At 42.5% G+C, this 22,095-nt stretch overlaps 1 protein-coding gene across 1 annotated transcript in view; it reads right to left on the bottom strand.

Moving 5' to 3' along the window:
* Nucleotides 1–22,095, bottom strand: part of fam120b (family with sequence similarity 120 member B) — an 85,944-nt gene that overhangs the window by 4,380 nt on the left and 59,469 nt on the right. Inside the window, exons 7-10 of the mRNA XM_060830798.1 lie at nucleotides 18,897–19,103; nucleotides 15,412–15,514; nucleotides 14,977–15,120; nucleotides 2,925–2,982 (exon numbers count right to left, since the gene is read on the bottom strand). Of these exons, the coding sequence (XP_060686781.1) occupies nucleotides 2,925–2,982; nucleotides 14,977–15,120; nucleotides 15,412–15,514; nucleotides 18,897–19,103 (512 nt within the window). The remainder of the gene's footprint in view (nucleotides 1–2,924; nucleotides 2,983–14,976; nucleotides 15,121–15,411; nucleotides 15,515–18,896; nucleotides 19,104–22,095) is intronic.

Genomic DNA, 22,095 nt, shown 5'->3' with positions numbered 1-22,095 from the left:
AGGAGGAAGGATAGGGATGGCAAGGTAAGACACTCTTGGATGAAAATGTGTTTCTGGTTAAAGCGCAGCAGGTCAGACAGCATCCAAGGAACAGGAAATTCGACGTTTCGGGCCAGAGCCCTTCATCAGGAATTCCTGTTCCTTGGATGCTGCCTGACCTGCTGCGCTTTAACCAGCAACACATTTTCAGCTCTGATCTCCAGCATCTACAGACCTCACTTTTTACTCAAAGACACTCTTGGATAACAAGGGAGGTTGTGAATTTAGTCAAAAGGGAAAAAGAAACATATGTAAGGTTTAGGAAGTTAAAAGTGGACAGGGTCCATGAGGAATATAAAGAAAGCAGGAAAGAACTCGAGCAGGGAATTAGGAGAGCAAGTAGGGGCCATGAAATGACCTAGGGTTAAAGAGAATCCCAAGGCATTTTATATATACAGTAAAAACAAGAGGATAACTCAGGAGACGGTAGAATCACTCAAGGATAAATGAGGGAACTTGTGTTTGGAGGCAGAGGATGTGGGTAAAATCCTAAATGAGTACTTTGTGTCAGCATTCATCCAGTAAAAGGATATGGAGGACAGTGAGATTTGTGTGGAGCATGTTAATATGCTATGGGATTTTGAGATCAAGAAAGAAGTGGCATTGGGCTTCTTGAAGAGCATTAAGGTGGATAAGTCCCCAGTTTCTGATGGTGTCCACTCAGTTATTGAGTGTTGTTCCTTTGTTCAAAAAGGGAAATAGGGAGTATTCTGGAAAGTACAGACTGGTGAGTCTCACACAGGTGGTTGGGAAGCTATTGGAGAGAAGTCTTTGGTTTAGGATCTATGCATATTTGGAAAAGCATGTCCCAATTAGGGGTAGTCAGCATGGCTTTGTGCAGAGCAGGTCATGTCTTTCAGACTTGATTGCATTTTTTATGGAGGTGACAAAGGTGATCAATGAGGATAGTTCAGTGGATGTTGTCAACACAGATTTTAGTAAGGCTTTCAACAAAGTCCCTCATGGTAGGCTCACCCAGAAGATTAAGACACATGGGATCCACAGTGAGTTGGCCACATGGATTGAGAGTTGGCTTGCCCATAGAAGGCAGAGGGTACTGATAAAACGATGTTTTTCAGGCTGGAGGTCCTTGCCGAGTGGTATTCTATTGGTATCCATACTGGGACCTCTGGTGTTTGTGATTTACATAAATGACTTGGATGAAAATGTAGATGGGTGGATAAGTAAGTTTGCAGACAATACAAAGATCAGTAGAGTTGTGGATGGTGTAGAAGGTTGTCAAAGGATACAGTGGGACATAGATCAGTTGCAGATATGGGCAGAGAAATGGCAGATGGAATTTAATCCGGGTAAATGTGAGGTGCTGCACTTTGGGAGATCAAATATTAAGGAAAAGTATGTGGTTACTGGCAGGACCCTGAACAGCATTGATATACAGAGGGATCCTGGGGTTCAAGACCATAGATCCTGAGAGTGATCATGCAAGTAGATAGGTTGGTAAAGAAGATGCATGGCATGCTTGCCTTTATTGGTCGGGGAATTGAGTACAAGAGTTAGCATGTCATGTTGCAGCTTTATAAGACTTTGGTTAGGCCACACTTAAGAGTACTGTGTTCAATTCTGGTCGCCACACGACAGGAAGGATGCGGAGGTTTGGAGATGGTGCAGAAGAGGTTTACCAGTATTCTGCCTGAATTAGAGGATATGAGCTATAAGGAGAAGCTGGACAAACTCGGGTTGCTTTCTCTTGAGCAGCAGAGGCTGAGCGGAGACTTAACAGATCTCTAAAATTATGAGATGCACAATTCCCAGAGTTGAAATGTCTACAACTAGGGAGCATGCATTTAAGGTGAGAGGGGAAAAGTTCAAAGGAGATGTGAGGGGCAAATCATTTTACACAGAGAGTGGTAGGAATCTGGAACCCACTGCCAGAGGTGGTGATGGAGGCACAAATAGGGGTGGTTAAACGGCTTTTAGATAAGCATTTGAATATGCAAGGCATGAAGAGATGTAGACCAAGAGCAGGCAGAATTCACCTCCAATATCTTGCCCAGAATACCATTCCCAGTATTGATCACTTGTGTGAAATTTTTCTGATGGCATGTCCTGAATTCTTGCATTATCCAATGTCTCTTCCTTCCCTGAGCGTAATGATACAGCTTAAGAAGTGCCATATCGCAACCATATCTGTGTAATTTCATAATTTGTACATGCTTATGGGCGACACAGTAGCACAGTGGTTAGCACTGCTGCCTCACAGCGCCATAGTCCCGGGTTCAATTCCCGCCTCAGGCAACTGTCTGTGTGGAGTTTGCACATTCTCCCTGTATCTGTGTGGGTTTCCTCTGGGTGCTCTGGTTTCCTCCCACATTTCCAAAAATATACAGGTTAGGTGAATTGCCCATGCTAAATTGCCCGTAGTGTACGGTGAAGGGGTAAAATGTAGGTGAATGGGCCTGGGTGGGTTACTCTTTGGAGGATCAGTGTGGACTTGTTGTGCCGAAGGGCCTGTTTCCACACTGTAAGTAATCTAATAGGTTTGGGCGACACAGTGGCTCAGCAGTTAGCACTGCTGCCTCACAGCACCAGGGACCCGGGTCCAATTCCCACCTCGGGCGACTGTCTGTGTGGAATTTGCGCATTCTCCCTATGTCTATGTGGTTTCCTCCCACAATCCAAAGATGTGCAGGTCAGGTGAATTGGCATTGGTGAATTGGCCATGCTAAATTGTGCATCATGATACGTGCACCTATATTAATTAGGGGTAAATATAGGTTAGGGGAATGGGTCTGGGTGGGTTAGTCTTCAGAGGGTTGGTGTGGACTTGTTGGGCCAAAGGGCCTGTTGCTATACTGTAGGGAATCTAATCACTGAAGCTTACGTCAAGAAAGGGCCCCTTTAAAGAAGAAACTACTTCTACTCACCGTGGACCGCTCTGTGGCCTCCTGTTGTAGGGTCCTGATCTTGATTGAGGTATTCCACCTGAGATAAATGAGTGGGCAGTATAAAACACAACAACTGAATATTACCAGCTTCCATGAGTGCTGCTTATAACTTCTTGAATCAGTTACAATCAGTTGCAGACAGTTACAATCATATATATTTCCTAATGAACTTCTTCAAAAATGCTATTACGAAGGATCTAAGATGGCGGTGATCTGAGAAGATCACACTGCAGAGCTTCGCATCGCAGCAGGAGCAGGACGGCCCTTTAACCCGCCCAACCCAGGTCATCAGGATTTCTTGGGGCGTTGGAAAGATTGTGGAGCCTCAAGAAACATTTAAAAATTGGCTTACCTGTATTTTCAGCTGTCCAGAAATGCCTAAAAAGGGAGGAGGAGCATCTGAGGCCAGGCCTGCAGCTCAGTCTGCAGCAGCCTCGGAGCCAATTACTCTCCAGGACCTGGTGAACCAGCTCCAGAAATCTCGCGAGATGTTGGGGAAACAGACTGAAGAGAAGCTGGCTCTAGTCTCTCTCATGCTGCAGAAGCATGAGCAGCAGCTGGGAGACCTGGAGAAGAGGATGGATGAGGTGGAGCACAGAGTCACAGTGGTGGAAGCTAATGCCAGTTCATTCAAGGATGAGATCCAAGCCCTGAAGACGCAGGTTCGTAATTTACGTGACCAAGTGGATGATCTTGAAAACAGGGGCAGGAGAAAAAACATTCGGATCATCAGTCTACCTGAGGGTAAGGAAGGTGAGCGGCCTGCGGAATTTGTTGAAGATTGGCTTCCGAAATTCCTTGACTTGGAGACTGGCATGAGAGGATTAAAGATAGAGAGAGCTCAGTGGGTCGCAGCGTGGAGGTCAGGTCTGGGTCAACACCCTCATCCTCTCCTGGTGCGGTTCCATCATTACCAGGATAAGGAGAGAGTCATGGAGGCTTCCAGACTCAAGGAGAAGGATCCAAAAGCCCTAATTTATGAAGGGTCTAAGATCATGTTTTTTCAGGACTTTTCAGCGGCGGTGATCCAGAAACGAAAATAGTATGATGGTGTCAAGAGAAGACTGAATGAGCTTGGGATTCAGTACTCCCTGAGATATCCGGCAGTGCTTCGGATCACCTTAGATGGATCCACGCATCTCTTTGACACATTGGAGAAGGCAAGAGACTTTGTGGACAAACTAACCTAATTTAAACAATTGTAGTATGTATAAATATTGTTGCTTGGGTATGTGTTTATCATTTTGTAAAAGAAATGGAGGAAATCCAGTTGGAGCTTTGTTTTTCCCCTTTTCTTTCCTCTATTGATAATAATTTGGTTCAAACTATGTCTGGCGGTGGTTAAGATCTACATTTTAAATTTCTAAGTTAGGACATATCAAAGGATGGGTGGGGTATTTATTCCCCTTTTTTAATAAAAGAATGTTTTTTTATTCATATTGATATTCTATGGGGTGTTTATTCTTTTTAGTTTGTGCTTGCGATGCGGCTCTAGCTGGGAGAAGTGAAGGTGGTTGAGATGGTTAGATGCCTATTTATGGGCAATTAGGGACGGGTAGTTGCCCCCTCCAGGGCAGGAGATGAGTTCCCCTACTCAACGCTGTTGGAGCTTTATATGTTGGTTTGTTTTCTGGTTTTTGTTGTTTTTTATTTTTAATAATTTTGTATGTTTGTTAAATGTAGTGGCTTTAGTTTATGTAGTTTTTATATTTGGTGGACCATGCGACACTAAGGCTCAGCAATTTGTGGTTTGGGTTCCTCCTCTCTGGAATTTAAATGTAATTGCAGAAGGTTATGGCTAATGATTTGATTAAATGGTGTACCTGCAATATCAAGGGATGTCACTCACCAATTAAGAGGAAGAAGGTACTCTTGAGTCTTAGAAAGGAGAAGATGGATATTGCTTTGTTACAGGAGGCACATTTGGATGACAAGGAGCATCTGAAATTACAGCAGAATGGTTTTGACCGAGTTTATTTTTCATCATTTAATACCAGAAGTAGGGGAGTGGCTATGTTGGTTAGGAAAAATCTCTCATTTAAATTGTTGGAATGTGTTAAAGACTCATACGGGAGGTTTGTAATTCTTAAAGCCTTGATAAATGGAGAAGAATATGGCATTTTAAATGTTTATTATCCCCCAGCTCATCCTCTTAAATTCTTGGTAGATGCTTTTTCTAAACTGATAAGTCTCAAGTCTCGGCACATCATTATAGGGGGAGATTTTAACTGCCTCATGGACCCCACAGTAGATAGGTTGCCTAAAGGTCCCTTAATACCCTCTGCACAAACTAAACAGTTATTGGGTTTGTGTGGGGAATTAGGATTGGTGGACGTCTGGAGGTGTCTCCACCCTATAGGTAGGGATTTCACGTTTCTCTCCAATCCACACAGATGTCACACGAGGATTGATTTTTTTCTGGCCTCTGCAGTAACCCTGAATCTGATGGCATCCTGTATGATTGGTAATATTGCCATCTCTGATCATTTCTCCAGTGTACTTCATGGTTAAGATTAAGGATGTTACAGTGAATTCAAGGTACTGGCGAATGGACCCCTTTATTCTCATGGACAGTAAGTTTGCGGAGTATTTCTCTAGAGAATTTCGGGCACTCTTAGACATCAACATACGCTTGGTTGATAGCTCATCTGTTCTCTGGGAAACTGCCAAAGCTTATGCCGGGGGTTAGTTATTTCATATTCCGCAAGTAGGAAGCGACAGAAGGGTGAGCAGCAACGTCTCTTTGAAGCACAGTTGAAGGCAGCCGAGTAGGCCTATTTTGACAGACCCTCGTTGGTCAAACTACAGAGGATTATGGCACTGTGGTCTGCACTAAGTTCCGTGCTCACGTAGATGGCAAAGAAGGAGCTGGCCTTTGCAAAGCAAAGGTTATACGAGCATGGTGACAAGCCAGGCAAATACTTAGCATACCTTGCCAGAAAGAGAAGTGTCCCACAAACCATTATAGCAATTAGGGAAGGGTCTGGGAACCTAACATGTGATTCTAAAAAGATTAATGTGGCGTTCCAGAGATTCTACTCTTAAGTTATATCAGTCTGAGAATTGTGAGGAGGGGCAGGCCAAAATGGAATCCTTTTTTAGAGACCTGAAGCTCCCGGGTGAGACTCCAGAACGACAGTCGTTTCTCAATGCCCCATTATCAGAGCAAGAAGGGCAGGAAGCTGTGAGGCAGCTTCAGAGTGGAAAGGCGCCCAGTTCTGACGGACTGAATTCTATAAGGAATTTATAAGTATACTATCAGGCCCGATGCTGAATATGTTTAATGATTCATACAGTCATGTTTGTCTCCCACCATCTCTGAGAGAGGCCGATATTTCACTTATCCTTAAAAAAGGGAAGGATCCGGAAGACTGTGCTTCATACAGGCGCATCTCGCTCTTAAATGTGGACTTTAAGATCCTCTCTAAGGCTCTTGTGTTAAGGCTGGAGACTGTGTTACCCTCTATTATTAAAGAGGATCAGACGGGCTTCATAAAGGGTCGCAGATCCTCCAATAACGTTAGGAAGCTGCTTAACATAATTCAAGCATGCCGACAGCAGTCAATACAGGGATTGGTGATTTCTTCAGATGCAGAGAAAGCATTTGACTGAGTTGAGTGGCTGTACTTTTTCTATACTCTAGACCGGTTTGGTCTGGGCGAAGTTTTCATAAGATGGGTAAAGGTTCTCTACAGTGTACCTCTCGCTGCGGTCATTACCAACGGGGTACGATCAAGCAATTTTAATATTTCTAGGGGCAGCCGGCAGGGTTGTCCCCTTTCACCATTACCTTTTACGTTGGTGATTGAACCATTGGCAGAGACCATTTGTGGGGATCTCAATATATCAGCTCCAGAAGTGGGGTCAAAATTATATAAGATCTCGCTGTATGCAGACGATGTTCTAATTTTCTTGACAAATCCAGCAGTTTCAGTGCCTCACCTGATACAATGCATTCACGTGTTTGGCGCCTTTTCAGGGTATAAGATTAATTTTGCTAAATCAGAGGCTATGCCTATGGGTGGTTTTATGAAAGAGTTGGCTCTTGAGAGTGACTATAGATTTCCAATTAGGTGGTCACATGGGGGTTTTGTGTATTTGGGCATATTCATTACTCCAGTTCTGGATTGGCTGTTCAAAGCCAATTTTACTCAATTATTTGAAAAAATTAAACAAGATCTCCAAAGATAGGAGGCACTTCAAGGTTGGGTCGGATAGCGCTTATTAAGATGAATATTCTCCCTCATTTGCTATACCCTATACGGATGCTCCCCCTGATTTTCAATAAACAAACACTCAGGAGACTGGACAGTTGGTTCAGTTCCTTTATCTGGCACTGTAAATGGCCCCTCACTAAATTAGCCAAACTGCAGTTGCCTCACAGATTGGGGGGAGTAGACCTCCCAGACATTAAAAATGACCAATTAAGCTTGCTTTTGACCTCCGTGAGTGATTGGGCTTGTGGGGACCCTCTTTCAATATGGCAAGATATCGAAGTCTCCCAGGCAAGGTGCTCCCTTACCAGTTTGCTGTTTGTGGACAAGGTGAGGACAGTTAGGGAATATTGCCATAACCCAATAATCATCAATACTGTTAAAGCATGGAGGGCAATTCGGAAGAGGGATGGTAATATTTAGTGGGTATGCCGAGTTTTCAACCGGGTCGGATAGATTCAGGATTTAAACGTTGGGCAGCTAGGGGTATATCTTGCAAGGGCGATTTATTTGAGGGAGATATAATGATGTCCTTCTATCAGTTAGTACGGAAATACGAGTTACCTAATAGAGACCTCTTTCATATTTTAAAAGTTAGGGATTTTATTCAAAAAAAGTCCACACTTTTGACTGATCCCTACAAATCTGACATAGAAAGAGGGGTACTAAGGGCTAAGAGTACACTCTCTGTCAGTACTCTATATCACAATTGGGGGGTGCCACCTCAGATGAATCTGATCGACTCTGCAAGATGTGGGAAAGAGAGCTGGGTGTTGAAGTTTCTTCAGAGGCATGGGAGGATATTTGGGAGAACGCAATGAAGATATCAATTTGCAATAGGACCCATGCTTTACAGTTGAAGATTCTCCACAGGGTCCACTTAGCCCCAGACCATTTGTCAAAATTTAAACCAGGGGTATCTTCAACATGTCCCAAGTGCAAGGTCTGTACGGGTACTCTTACCCACTGTCTTTGCTCTTGTGACAGGCTTCAAATATATTGGAGCACTCTGGTGGGTGCAATGGAGAGGATTTTAGGTGTGGGGTGGAGAAGGACCCTATTTCGCTCCTTTTGGACCTACCCATTGTATTTCCTGCAGACGTGCATAAGGCAAAACTTTTCAATATTCTTACAATCTGTGTAAGGAAGAATATTTTGCTAGGTTGGATATCCGAAAACCCCCCAGGCCTGTCGGGTTGGCAGAAGATTGTTATAGAGCATATTCCCCTAGATTTTGTCACAAATATGGTACACCACAAAACTGAGAATTTTTACAAGACATGGCAACCCTTTTTGAAATACCTGGACACAGATTTATCTGCCACACTAACAACGGCTTTTATATTACTATAACGATGTGTTTCATGAGTCCAATAACCAGGGAGGAGGAGCTGTGAATGTATGAGTGTTTTGTTTGGCTGGGCTGAGTTATTACTTTTTATTTGTTTGTTGTTAGGTATTTATTTAGTTAGTTAAATAGCTAGTTTAGGTTTTTGTTAAATTTTATACTTCTCTATATATGTTTTTACATTCGTATAGGAGGGTGGGTTGGGGAATATTTTTTATTATTTGGGTTTAGTTTTGTTCTATTTTTGTATTGTTTTTAATTGCATTGTTTTGTATTTGTTGTAATATTTTAAAATCTATGTTTTCTTAATAAAAATATATTATTTTAAAAATGCTATTACACACCTCAGGAGTTGAACCTAGGCCTCCTAGTCCTGAGGTAGGGACAGTAGCACTGCACCACAAGAGCCCCCTCAGCTGCATAAAAATTAAACCAAGAACTGCAGATGCTAGAGATCTGAAACAAAAACAGAAATTACTAGAGAAACTCAGCAGATCTGGCAGTATCTGTGGACAGAAAAGAGAGTAAATGTTTCACGTCCAGACTCCCTTCTTCAATTACAGTTATATATTGATTCTCAAAACCTATGGACATCCCCAAAGCATATCACAGCTAATTTTGTACAGGGGGCATTTTACAGTTTGACTTACAGCAGCTCAAATACTACTGACTGACGTTGCAAGAGATTTTCAGATTCTTTTGCTGGGGGGGGGGGGGGGGGGTTATAATGGCTTTTCAAAATTCAGATAAAAAGATGACTACTTAGAAATAAAGAGGAAAAAAATCTAAACTGCACATTAATAGGAAAAGATGAATGCTTCTTAGACATACGTTTTACTGGAATTATTTTGGAATGCAAATAGATGATACCAGTTTTCTTGGGAATCACATTTCCAGTTTACCTTAGTAGAAAACCTCCACCCCTCCAAGGAATGATCTAAAAAGGACAATAAATGAGCTAAAAATGTGAAATAAATCCTGAAGTCATGAAGGCAAGAGTAATGTGATCATTGTTGAATTAAAAACTGTCTGTGAAAACCCATCACAACGATGGCTAAAATCTCTAGAAATAAAGTACAGAATCAAATCAGCTTTACATATTTGGAGACCAAAGCACAAAAAATAAAGGAAAACCCTGTGCAGTTAAGGAAATGTCTGTGAATAGATGCTAACACTGGATGCCAAGTAGGTGCTGTGCTAAAATACAGGCGTGCTTGGTTATAATTGCCAATTACCATAATGTGAATTTACCTGCAGGAGGTTTAGCCCTCAAGTGCAGAGTTGATGGGATTTTTATCAAGGAGCTCCATGCATCTACTTATTTTATGAGCTCCATGCATCTACAGAAGGGCATGGAGTGCTTGAATTACCACTCTGCCACAGACTGGCACGGGATACACAGTGTTCTTGGATGCAGCATTGGAGGTCCTGATCGAGGTTCAGCCTGTGGATGTGAGGAGGCTGCCTTGCTCCCTCCTGTTCCCTTCACCTGCCGCAGTTGATGGTACTTGTGCTTAATTTAGTAATTTTAATGTAATGCTATGTCTCCATTTACACTATTTGCAATCCTGCCTATTGTTATGTTATTGGCAAACATTGACATGCGGCTTTCCATCCTATCATCTGGGTTGTTAATAAATTGTAAATAGTAGAGAGTCAAATGGAGATCATTGCAGGTCACCAGTGGAAATTTTCTAATCATTATCCCTACTCATTCTCATGTCACTCAACCAATTTGTTAACAAGGTCAATAATTTGACTGTACTTACACATGTTCCATAGGAACTTCCCCTAATTTCTAAAACTTAACCCTGGTTTAAAGGAATTCATAAGAAATCTAGTTTTACCAGAATGGCAACATTGATGAGCAACTACTGCTTTGTGAGGAGACTTGAGAAGCTGGGATTTTTCTTCTTAGAGAAAAGAAAGTTAAGAGAAATATAAGAAGATATCAGTAACCAGAAGATACAGATATCAGGTGATTGTCAAAACAATTCAAAGACTACAGCATGAAACACAGTCAATTGTTATGATCAGGAGTGCATTGGCCACGAAGGTGGTGGAAGCAGATTCAACAGTAACTTTCCAAAGGGAATTGGGTAAATATTTGAAGTGAAAACATGCTTTGGGGAAAGAAAAGGTAGTGAGATAGCTCTTCACAGAGTCAGTACAGCCACAAGTGGGCCAAATGGGCTTCTTCTGTGTAGAATTATAATCTGAATAATTCTTCGAATATTTTCAAAAGCTCTGTGAAACTCATCAGTGCCAGATCAACATAGTGAAATATTTGCAAAACCCAAGGAACAGAACATGTATGATTTTGCATTATTTAGCAAAATGATGGGAATGTGGCAGGTTTGAAGTGAGTCTGTTAAAAGCATATGCAACACGTACTCTAATGCAATTAGCTTGATATTTAAGATCTGGATCCCACCATCAAACTTTTCATAGAAATGGGTATTTTTAATGACTAATTCTGTGACATAGACCAATCAGTCGTAATGCCCAGAATGTTGATAGTGGGGGATTCAGTGACATTAATGCCATTGAATGTCAAGGTTCAATGTTTAGAATCTTTCTTGTTGGAGATGATCACTGCTTGATACTTGCGTGGCATGGATGTTATTTGCCACCTATCAGCTCAAGCCCTATACTGTCCAGTACTTGCTGCTTTTTGACGTGGACTGTTACTGCTTTAGATTAGGTTTAAACTTGAATCCTGTCTTTCCTGGGATCTGAAAATTGATGAACATTTCATTTCCCTTGGTCCTCCCTTCCTGTTTCTGTTTATATGCTGTGAAAGTCCCAGATCACTGCTAACTTGCCATTCTTCCTATGTACTTGCATCGCCTGATCTCTATAAACTTGGTGCAGCCCTGAACTTTGATTTCTCAGTAACGAAAAGGAACTTGCATTTGAGGAAGTTTCCGTAGTTTGCATAGTGATGGAAGAGCTGACTGCAAGACTTTATTTAATCATAAGGATGAAGAATTAACTGAACATGTAGTGCTAATATAGCCAAGAATTTGTGATGCACAATGTGGTAGTTTTCTCAGGAAAGCTTTTTTAAAAAATGTCCTCAATTGGTGCAGCATTCAGAAACACATAAAAATTAAGTATTCAAACAAAATTTCTTACTCTCAGGCTTGAATGCAAAACTTAACTTGACGCTCCACTGCAGGCCTGAAAATGTGCTGTACACATGGAGATGTTGTGTCTCAGAAGAGAAATTAAACTGAGGCTCCATCTGCCTGTGCTGTTGAATGTGAAAGATCCTATGGTACTATTTTAAAGAATTATCCCCAGTGTCTAGGCCAATATTTATCACTCAATCAACATTAAAAACTAACAGATTCTCAGGTCATTGCTATGTTGCTATTTGGGAAGGCGTGTTTGTAAATTGGCTACTTCGCTTCCTTAATTAAACAGTGACTGCTTCAAAAAAAACTTAGTTAGCTGTAAAGCTGATGTTTGATGGATGTGGAAAGCTCTACTTAAATTCAACTCTTTCTTTCATTCATTATCCATCCTCTAATGAAGGACTCATGTACGTTATGAGGTGACCTCTGGTACTTAACAGCTGGACTTTATCCTAAGTTGTGTTAGTGTTTGTTGGTGAGGTCTTTCAGTTTATGTGACAGTAAGGAACCATTCTGCAAGCAGAATTTACAAATGGTAAAGAGCTCACCAAACATGTGACAACCATTGAGGAATTTGACTCTGTTCCAACACTGACAAATCTTCAAGATTCTGGGTCCTCTACTTTTTGTCACTTACATAAATGATTTGGATGCGAGCATAAGAGGTACAGTTAGTAAGTTTTCAGATGACATCAAAATTGGAGGTGTGGTGGACAGGGTTACCTCAGATTACAACAGGATCTTGATCAGATGGGCAAATGGCAGATGGGGTTTAATTCAGATAAATGCGAGGTGCTGCATTTTGGGAAAGCAAATCTTAGCAGGACTTACAAACTTAATGGTAAGGTCCATGGGAGTGTTGCTGAACAATGAGACCTTGGACTGCAAGTTCATAGCTCCTTGAAAGTGGAGTCGCAGGTAGATGGGATAGTGAAGAAGGTGCTTGGTATGCTTCTTTTATTGGTCAGAGTACTGAGTGCAGGAGTTGGGAAGTCATGTTGCGGCTGTACAGATCATTGTTTAGGGCACTGCTGGAATATTGCGTGCAATTCTGGTCCCCTTCCTATTGGAAAGATGTTGTGAAACTAGAAAGGGTTCAGAAAAGATTTACAAGGATGTTGCCAGGGTTGGAGAGGCAGAACAGGCTGGGACTGTTTTCCCTGGAGCATCAGAGGCTGATGGGTGACCTTACAGAGGTTTATAAAATCATGAGGTGATGGATAGGGTAAATAGAGAAGGTCTTTTCCTTGGAATGGGGGAGTCCAGAACTAGACGGCATAGGTTTAGGGTCAGAGGGGAAAGATATAAAAGAGACCTGAGGGGCAATTGTTTCACGCAGAGGGTGGTATGTGTATGGAATGAGCTGCCAGAGGAAGTGGTGGAGGCTGGTACAATTGCAACATTTAAAAGGCATCTGAATGGTATATGAATAGGAAGGGTTTAGAGGGATATGGGCCAGGTGCTGGCAGGTGGTACTAGATTGGTTGGGATATCTGGTTGGTGTGGATGGGTTGGACCGAAGGGTCTGTTTCCATGCTGTACATCTCTATGACTCTATAATCCTTCTCAACCACTTAGTGCAATATTTCAACCACTATCTACTGCTAGAGTCAGTATGGTTCCAGAAAATTTCAAGGAGCTACTGATACGGTGTTTGCAGTTGGACAGTTCCAGGAGAGATGTCAAGAACAGAAAGTGAACTTCTACACTACGTTTACTGACCTGACCAAGGCCTTTGACACAGTCAGTGGTAAGTAATGGTGGATTTGTCTCGTCTGTGAAATTTAGGACAATACATTGACAATTCCAATGACAGCCTGCTTGTGCATGTTCCAGATGATGGGGAGTCTTCTGACCCATTCCAAGTCACGAGTGGAGTTAAACAGGGCTGTGAGCAAGTACCAACCCTCTTCAACATGCTTTTCTGCTCCATGCTCTCTGACGCCTTCCACAGTGGTGATCCAGACATCAAGACATGAACAGGAAGCTGTCCAATCTGAAACAACTCCAGGCAAAACCCAGCTTCTCAAAGGACTACTTCAGGTATTCTGTTTGCTGATGACTGTGCACTAGTTGAACAAAAATCTTTGGCCTTACGATACACATAAAGAAAGCTAGAGTAGTGCATCAGTCTGCTTCAGGGAAGCCCTATCTCATGCCTCTTTCAGTTCACAAGCAGAACTTGTCACAGGTTGAAACGTTCACTTATTTCAGCAGCACACTGTCTCAAGACTCCACACTGATGATGAGACACATGAAAGAATTGCCAAAACAAGTGCAGCCTTCTGCAGATTTTGAGCATCAATCTGGGAATGAAGAGGAGTAAGTTGGCATATCAAACTGAAAGTCTATATTGGACTCCATGAATTGGACTCGGTACCATGATCTTACCAAGACCCTCAACCACTTCCATCTGAGTTGTCTTTAGAAGCTTCTGAAGCTTAGATGGCAGAACAAAATATCAGAGAATGAGGTACTCTGCTGGGCTGGCATGCCAAGCATCCACATGGAAAGGGGACAGCCACACTGAGCTGGATCATGTAGCTAATGTGCCTGACACTCACAAAGTAAAGTGATTCTTCTACAGAGACATTGAGTTTTGGGCAAACCCTCATGACAGTCAAAGGAGGCACAAATGAGTTCTAATAAAGAGTTCTATTCCTGGGAGAAGCTCTGTCAGGATTGTTGTACCGGACATAGGCAAATAAAAATAGTGCGACCGCCTTCGAACGCAAACCCATATCAGAGACAGAGAAAAACACAAGCAGGGGAAATTCTGAGCCAGCAGCTCATCCAAAGCTCTGTGGAGTGTGGGTATCCTGTCGTATTTGCAGCAGAACATTCTGACCGCAGTTCCACCTCAGTCACCTACAGACCTGCCAGAATTCTGCCGTTTTCCCCAGGTGATGAACATGTTCATTTTCATCTCGAAAGATAAAAAGAGACAGCAAGAGCATAATCTCTAAGGTGGGCATAACCATTAAATCCAATGCTCTTTGTAGCATAGATTGCTACACAAGTGAGAACAGGTATCCTAGATGGTTTCACTTTTCTCCCTGTCTTGGTGACACTGAGGTCAGCTGCAGGAAGTCCTAGACATCTACGGATTACGTAATTCAACAGTAACCAAGGTCAGATGTGGGAACATAGTGACAATGCATATAGAATAGTAAACCAATACCTTATTCTCCATTAGGAAGATAATTAATTCTTATGTTGTACCCATGACCTTGACCACTGAGAATGTCAGTAGATATTTTTGGGGTTACTTCTAAATTAAGCATTAAAACATAACAGATAATGGTGATAGAAGTGACTTTTAGGCATACCTATTTGTGTTGGAGGCTGCGGCTGCCTTGCCTGATAATCTGGGCGATAGGCACGGTATGGACAATACGCAGGCAGCTGCTGTTCCTGCTGTGCCATGTGATATCGACCTCCTCCACCGTAGGCACTAGGCCTTTCCCAATGTTCTATCAATACAGAACACATGACAGATCCATTTTAATCAACAGATTGGTCGAAAGCAAATATTATAAACAATGAGTGAGTTTTACTGGACTGTCTCTCTCACACAGTTCAGAACAAAGAGAAATGGACAATTTTCCAAGAAGTCTCCCTTTTTCTGCTGATGTTTCCTCTTTCTCACTTATGGACACTGTCAAAGGCCATTTTTAATCAAATATTTCATCCCATTTCCGCGGTGTCTACAATTCAGAAAAGGTATTGAACGATGATTAGTGAATGCAGCCCTGGCCACTGACCTGTTGTGTGCAGCCGGGGCCGGCTCTGAATGTCCCTGTTCTTTTTCACACAAATACTGTTAATGAGGGACTTCAGCTCCTGGAATTCCTGCAGCAGAATATCCTACAAAAGAGAACAAAAATGATCAGCAATCTGACAAAAAACATATCCCATGACTTCAGACATTTTGTGGGATCCATTACTGGAACAAAAACTTGCAATGTATAGCACCACTCTATCTGACTATTTTTCCTCCACATTTCCAAGTGCTGGGTCATGCAATTGCATCGGATTGGGCCATGCTAATGGCCAAGGGACTGCAGTGGTTTGACATTGACTTCTGCAGGACAGCTGACCAGCAAGCTCTCAGCCACATTGGAAGGATTTACATACTTACAATCAACTTGTTTGGCTACATTACGAATACACATTTCATGGCCAACAAGTGTTGAAATGGAACTTTAACTATAGCTTCTGGCCAAGAAGTAGGAACTCGGGCGACACGATGGCTCAGTGGTTAGCACTGCTTCCTCACAGCGCCAGAGACCCAGGTTCAATTCCTGCCTCAGGTGACTGACTGTGTGGAGTTTGCACGTTCTCCCCATGTCTCCATGGGTTTCCTCCGGGTGCTCTGGTTTCCTCCCACAGTCCAAAGATGTGCAGGTCAAGTGAATTGGCCATGCTAAATTGCCCATAGTGTTAGGTGAAGGGGTATGGGTGGGTTGCGCTTCGGCGGGTCGGTGTGGACTTGTTGGGCCGAAGGGCCTGTTTCCACACTGTAAGTAATCTAATCTAATCTACCGCTGTATCACTAGACCTCCATCTAATATCTTCAATGCAATAAACTGTCACATGGGACTTCACAGGAACACAATCAAACAAAATTTAATTCCAAAGCACATCAGAGGGATGGTCAAAGAGGTAGATTTTAAAGATTGTTTAAGCGGGGGGAGTGAGAGAGAGAGGTAGAGATAGAGAGGTGGAGAGGCTTTTTCATTCATTTTCATTCACGGGATGAGGGCATCGTTGGCTAGGCAGCATTTATTGCCCACTCCTAATTGCCCTACAGCAGTTAAGAATCAGTTAAAGGTCTGGAGTCACATGTAGGCCAGACCAGATAAGGATGGCAGTTCCATTCCCTAAAATACATTAATAAACCAGGTGGGCTTTTCTGACAATTGACAATAGATCATCATTAGACTCTTAATTCCAGACTTAAAAAAAAATTGGATTCAAATTCTACCATCTGTCATGGCAAGATCTGAACCTGGATCCCCAGGACATGACTGGGTTTCTGGATTAACAGACCAACAATAATACCATTCGGCCATTGCCTCCCTGCGATGATTTCAAAACGGAATTCTGAGGTTTGGCAGCTGAAGGCATGCCTGACAAAAATCAAAATTATGGTTGATAAAGTGCGGCGCTGGGAAAAGCACAGGAGGTCAGGCAGCATCTGAGAAGCAAGAGAGTTGACGTTTTGGGCGTACTCCTAAACAAGGGTTAAGCCCTGAAATGTTAACTCGCTTGCTCCTCAGATACTGCCTGACCTGCTGTGCTTTTTGCCAGTGCCACACGTCATTGACTCTGACTCGTCCAGTGTCTGCAGTCCTCACTATCTCCTAGGTGCTGCAAACAATCAAAGTTATGAAAATCAGAGATGCTCAGAAGACCAAAACTGAAGAAACGCTTAGGTCTGAGAGACCAAGGAGAAGGATGGAGTCAGTGACAAGGAAAGTTGATACAGGGACTGCTTTAACTCTTCCTATTACCAGGTTGAAGAAAGTATCAGGTCACCCTCCACAGAAATTGAACAAATGGGTGGAAGATTCAGTGAAGATGGTGGCGAGGTAGAGATAGTTATTGTCATATACATGCCCAATAATACACTGCACTTTCAGATGTTGTTGCCTGTAGGTGAGAAATAGGAGGCGACCAAGGATTGATGCTTGGACAACACAGAACTTAACGGTATGAGAATGAGAAGAGAAGACGTTGAGACTGATTCGCTGGCTATGACTGGATAAGATACAACAACCTCAACTTAGATGAATGCCATTGGATAAGTGGCATGGATGTGATTTGAGTCTTTGGTCAGGGCTGTTTCAGTACTGTGGCATGGCAGCAATCTAATTAGAGGGAGCTCATGCATAGGTGAGCCAAGATTGAGGTTTGGCAGCTGAAGGCATACCTGACAAAAATCAAAATTATGGTTGATAAAGTGGCAATAAAATATTCAAAGACTTTGGTGAAGAAATTGAAATTAAAGATAAATCAATAGTTTGCAAGGACCTAAGAGATCAAGGATACTTTTAGGAAAAAAAAGGATGATGCAAGCAGAGTTGAAAGAGGAAGGAAATAATCAGGAAGTACAGTTCAGTTCGCTGGATATCAGGAACAAGAAAGAAACAGGTGGATCTCAGGGGCAGGCTGAACTCAGAATGGAAATAAACGGACAGAGGAGAGAACGTGAAGGAAAATGCAGCTTCAAGGCCAGGGAAAGGGAGAGAATGGTATAAGCAGCTAATAATTTCAATTTTGCTGATAAATATTTCCATGAGCACCGTGGAGATGAGGCTGGAAGAGACAAAGGTGAGAGTTTAAAATGACCTTAAATGAAGTTAGGGTTTCCTCTAGCAGAGGTTACATAAACCTGCTTTCACTCTATGTGATTCTGGTAATGATCAACAAAACAAATTAATTCACAACTGTTCAAGTCTGTGTCCCTAGCACTCAAGGGAGCGAGATTAGGTAAAGGAGAACAGGGACAAAGACCAGGGCGAGAATGCATATGGTCAATTAAGATAAAAGTATATGTGTGACACAGCAAGGTCAATAGCTGATGAAGTATTGCAATGAATGGAGGCTAGTCACTTGTGAGTTAACTATCAGGAAGAAGTATAATATCTAACGTACATCCCCACACATTCACCCCCCCACACATACAACACCCCCCCATCCCCCAACCTAACCAAAGTCTAGAGGAAAAGTCTTCTGGCTGCGATCCAGTAACAACATGGATGTCAGCTGACAGGAAGTGATGATCAAATAGCTTAATGGTCAATACTGTTGGAACTGCTACAAGAAAAATGAATGCTTTGGTGAGGGGGCATTTTTGGAATCTGCTTGTAGTGTCTTCAGCTAATGAGGGTAAGATGGCACACTGCAGTGAAAACTCTTGTTATTAGTTATACTGACCACTGATAGGATTTTTGGAACAAAAAGAAGACAGTGTGTTCACAAGTGAAGTGAACATGCTCCTCAATTCCTATCCAACAACTTTACATTTGATGTATACGAGTAAAACATCGATTTCCTGGCATATGTGGATAGAAGCTGGCCTTATTTGTACCATCAAGATTAATCATTAAGTTCACCTTCTTAGTAATAACTGGGTTTGCATGTGCATTACCAGATGGTATTTGCTTTGGAAAACAACCTACTGTAAACCACCATCATTAGTTGTGAATCACCTCAAGCATACACAGCCCATCTGTATACCCACATTCCTTTCTAGAAGGTCCTCTGCTTTATATCCACTGTGCGACTGCAGGTACTTTGTGTGGAAAAGTTTTCCGTCAAACACCTCCCACGGCATCAGGTCGCCCATTTGAAATGGAAAGCCACAAGCACTATTAGCTGAGACAAGTATGGACAGGCCTCGAACAAAGAGGAAGGCCAGGTGCACAGCCCGAGAGTCAACACAGGATACCTGAAAAAGAAAGTCAAAGATTAATGACCAGACAATGACAGCAAATAATTCACTTGCTGGACTTGCTGTGCGAAACACAGGCTGTCAGCAAGGAGTCCATCTGGTAGCATCTACATGAACTGAACGGTTAAAGTAGGTTTGAGCTGCACAGCCAGAAAGGTGCACAAAACAATTTGCAAACACATTTAGTCTCTAGGTGAGATAAAGTCAAAGACTAAGCTTCACATGTTGCAGTGTTTTACATCCATTGCTGATTCAAGTACGGTTATGGAGTCTGGTGTTTACACCTATAATTGCTACTTAACACAACAGGACAAGATGAACAGTCTTTTTAGTTGGTTTTGAAAAAAACAGAATTATGGGATAACTGTACATACTACTGGCTAAACAGAAATGCTTGATGCAGACACAGATCTCAGTCATTTGCTTAACTTGACTGAGTAAGCATTAGGAATTATGGATTCTTCAGTTAAATGGAGAAAGTAAGGACTGCAGATGCTGGGATCAGAGTCATTTGGTGAACATATCGTCAAACCCTAACCACCCGAAGACTGGAGGAAGAACACTTCATCTTCCGCCTTGGGACCGTGCAACCACACAGGATTAATGTGGATTTCACCACTTTCCTCATTTCCCCTCCGCCCACATTATCCCAGTCCCATGCCTCCAACTCAGTACCGCCCTCTTGACCTGTCCATCGTCTTTCCCATCTATCTACTCCACCCTCCTCTCCAGCCTATCACCTTCTCCCCGACCTTCATCTATCTATTGCGTTCTCAGCTACCTTCCCTCAGGCCTACCCTCCTCCCATTTATCTCTCATTCCCCGGCCCACAAGCCTCATTCCTGATGAAGGGCTTATGCCCGAAAATCAATTCTCCTGCTCCTCAGGTGCTGCCTGACCGGCTGTACTTTTCCAGCACCACACTCCTGCCTTCTCCAGTTAGAAGCAAATATAATTAATTTTATTAATAAACTTTTGATTTACAGTTATATCTGACAAGTCAGGAATCTAATATGCATTTCTAGTAGACCTGAGAAGCTGTTATCACTGGTTACATCAGAGGCGAGTTTGACAAGGTAAGGATGAAAGATATAATACCTCAAAGAACGTGCATTTTTATGACAATTGGATATTTTCAAGGCTATTTTAAGTGATATCAGTTTCACCTTCCAATATTTTTCTTTCAAATTATTTCCAATTCAAAATACCATGGGATTTGAACTCACACCCCTGGATTACTAGTCCTGCTCCCTAGATTACTACTCCGCTCCCTGGATTACTACTCCACTCCCTGGATTACTAGTCCTGCTCCCTAGATTACTACTCTGCTCCCTGGATTACTAGACTCGCACTCCAGATTATTATTCTGCTCCCTGGTTTACTAGATACTGCAGATGCTGGAGATTAGAGTCAAGATTAGAGTGGTGCTGGAAAAGCACAGCAGGTCAGGCAGCATCCAAGGAACAGGAAAAATCTACGTTTTGGGCAAAAGTCCTTCATCCTGATGAAGGGCTTTTGCCTGAAACATTGACTTTCCTGCTCCTCGGATGCTGCCTGACCTGCTGTGCTTTTCCAGCACCACTCTAATCTTGTCCCTGGATTACTAACTTCGCTCCCCAGATTACTACTCTGCTCCCTGGATTACTAGTCCTGCTCTTCAGAGTACTAGCCCTACTCCCATGATTACAATCACTGTTCCTTCAATTACAATCCCTGCTCCCAATATCACCAGCCATAACAGGGTCAGTTTAGCTAGTCAGTTGGATGACTGGTGTAAGAAGCAGAATGATGTCAATAGCATGGGTTTAATTCCCGCCCCAGCTGAAGTTACCATGAAGGGATCTTCTTCTCAACCCGTCCCCTCGCCTGAGATGTAGTGACCATCAGGTTTAACCAGCACCAATTGTCTCTCTCTCATGAGGGAGTAGGCTTGTGGTCCAGTAAGGTGACTTTACCAGCCCTTCTCCCTGAATTACTAGTCCTGCATCAAGGACCACTAGCTCTTCGCCTTGGATTAATAGCTTAGAAACATAACATGCTGAGCACAGCTCGATGGTGCAAATGTGTTTTTCCTCCCCTTCTCTCCTAAGATGCTGGGTTTTGGGTAGATTGGGTACAGTGACCATGAATCACATGCAGGCAAAAAACCTTGCAACAATACTTTATGTCCCACTGGTGATTCCTACGATTTCAGTGTGGAGAGTATCAATCAAGCCTTCCCCAGTCTGGCCTATATTTGACATAGCAGGGTTCAATGTGGCTCAGTAGGTAGCTTTCTCAATCAGCTCTGAACTGGATGTCATGCTTTCCTCCAGAAACCATATGCACTGAGAGGCTGCTGCACCAAAAGTGCCATCTATTGAAGGAACATTAAATCAACTTGCTCACCTGCCCTCTCAGGTCAATATGAAATGTCTTGGCACTCGCTTGAAGAAGAGGAATCAGGGAAACATACCCCATGTCCTTGGGCAACACTGATTGTTCAATCAAAATCACCAAGGCTGAATTTGTGGTCATTACCAAATAGCCATGTGGAAACTGACTGCCGTGTTTCCTATATCATCACAGTGACTACACTTCAAAATATTTATTTCCCTATTAAGTGCTTCTAGGCATTTTGAGGTCTTGAAAGGCACTATGCAAATGCAAGTCTTTTCCTCCTCGTTAACCCCAATAGCATAGTAAAGACAGAAGCCACACAGGCATATAAATTCCCACAATTTGAATCTATGAATACTTAATGCAATCTGCACGCAGAATTACCGCTTCACTTTGAACAATCCTACCTCAGGGCTTTTTGTGGGGTAATTATATTTTGAAAATTGAAGCAACGAAAGGCCAAAGAAATAAAAGGGCATGCAGCAGTTGTTCTCACTTGAGGTAAATGGAAGGATTAACTTATCATTACTATGGTTGGTAAATAAACGAGGAGAGTGTGCATTCATTCATCAGGACAGACAAGGGACTTTTTAAAAAATCAGCTCAAAGA

This window comes from Hemiscyllium ocellatum, chromosome 10, assembly GCF_020745735.1.
Source record: "Hemiscyllium ocellatum isolate sHemOce1 chromosome 10, sHemOce1.pat.X.cur, whole genome shotgun sequence".
NCBI lineage: Eukaryota > Metazoa > Chordata > Chondrichthyes > Orectolobiformes > Hemiscylliidae > Hemiscyllium > Hemiscyllium ocellatum.
The sequence above is the reverse complement of the archived record's forward strand: the minus strand, read 5'-3'. Positions and strand labels throughout refer to the sequence as shown.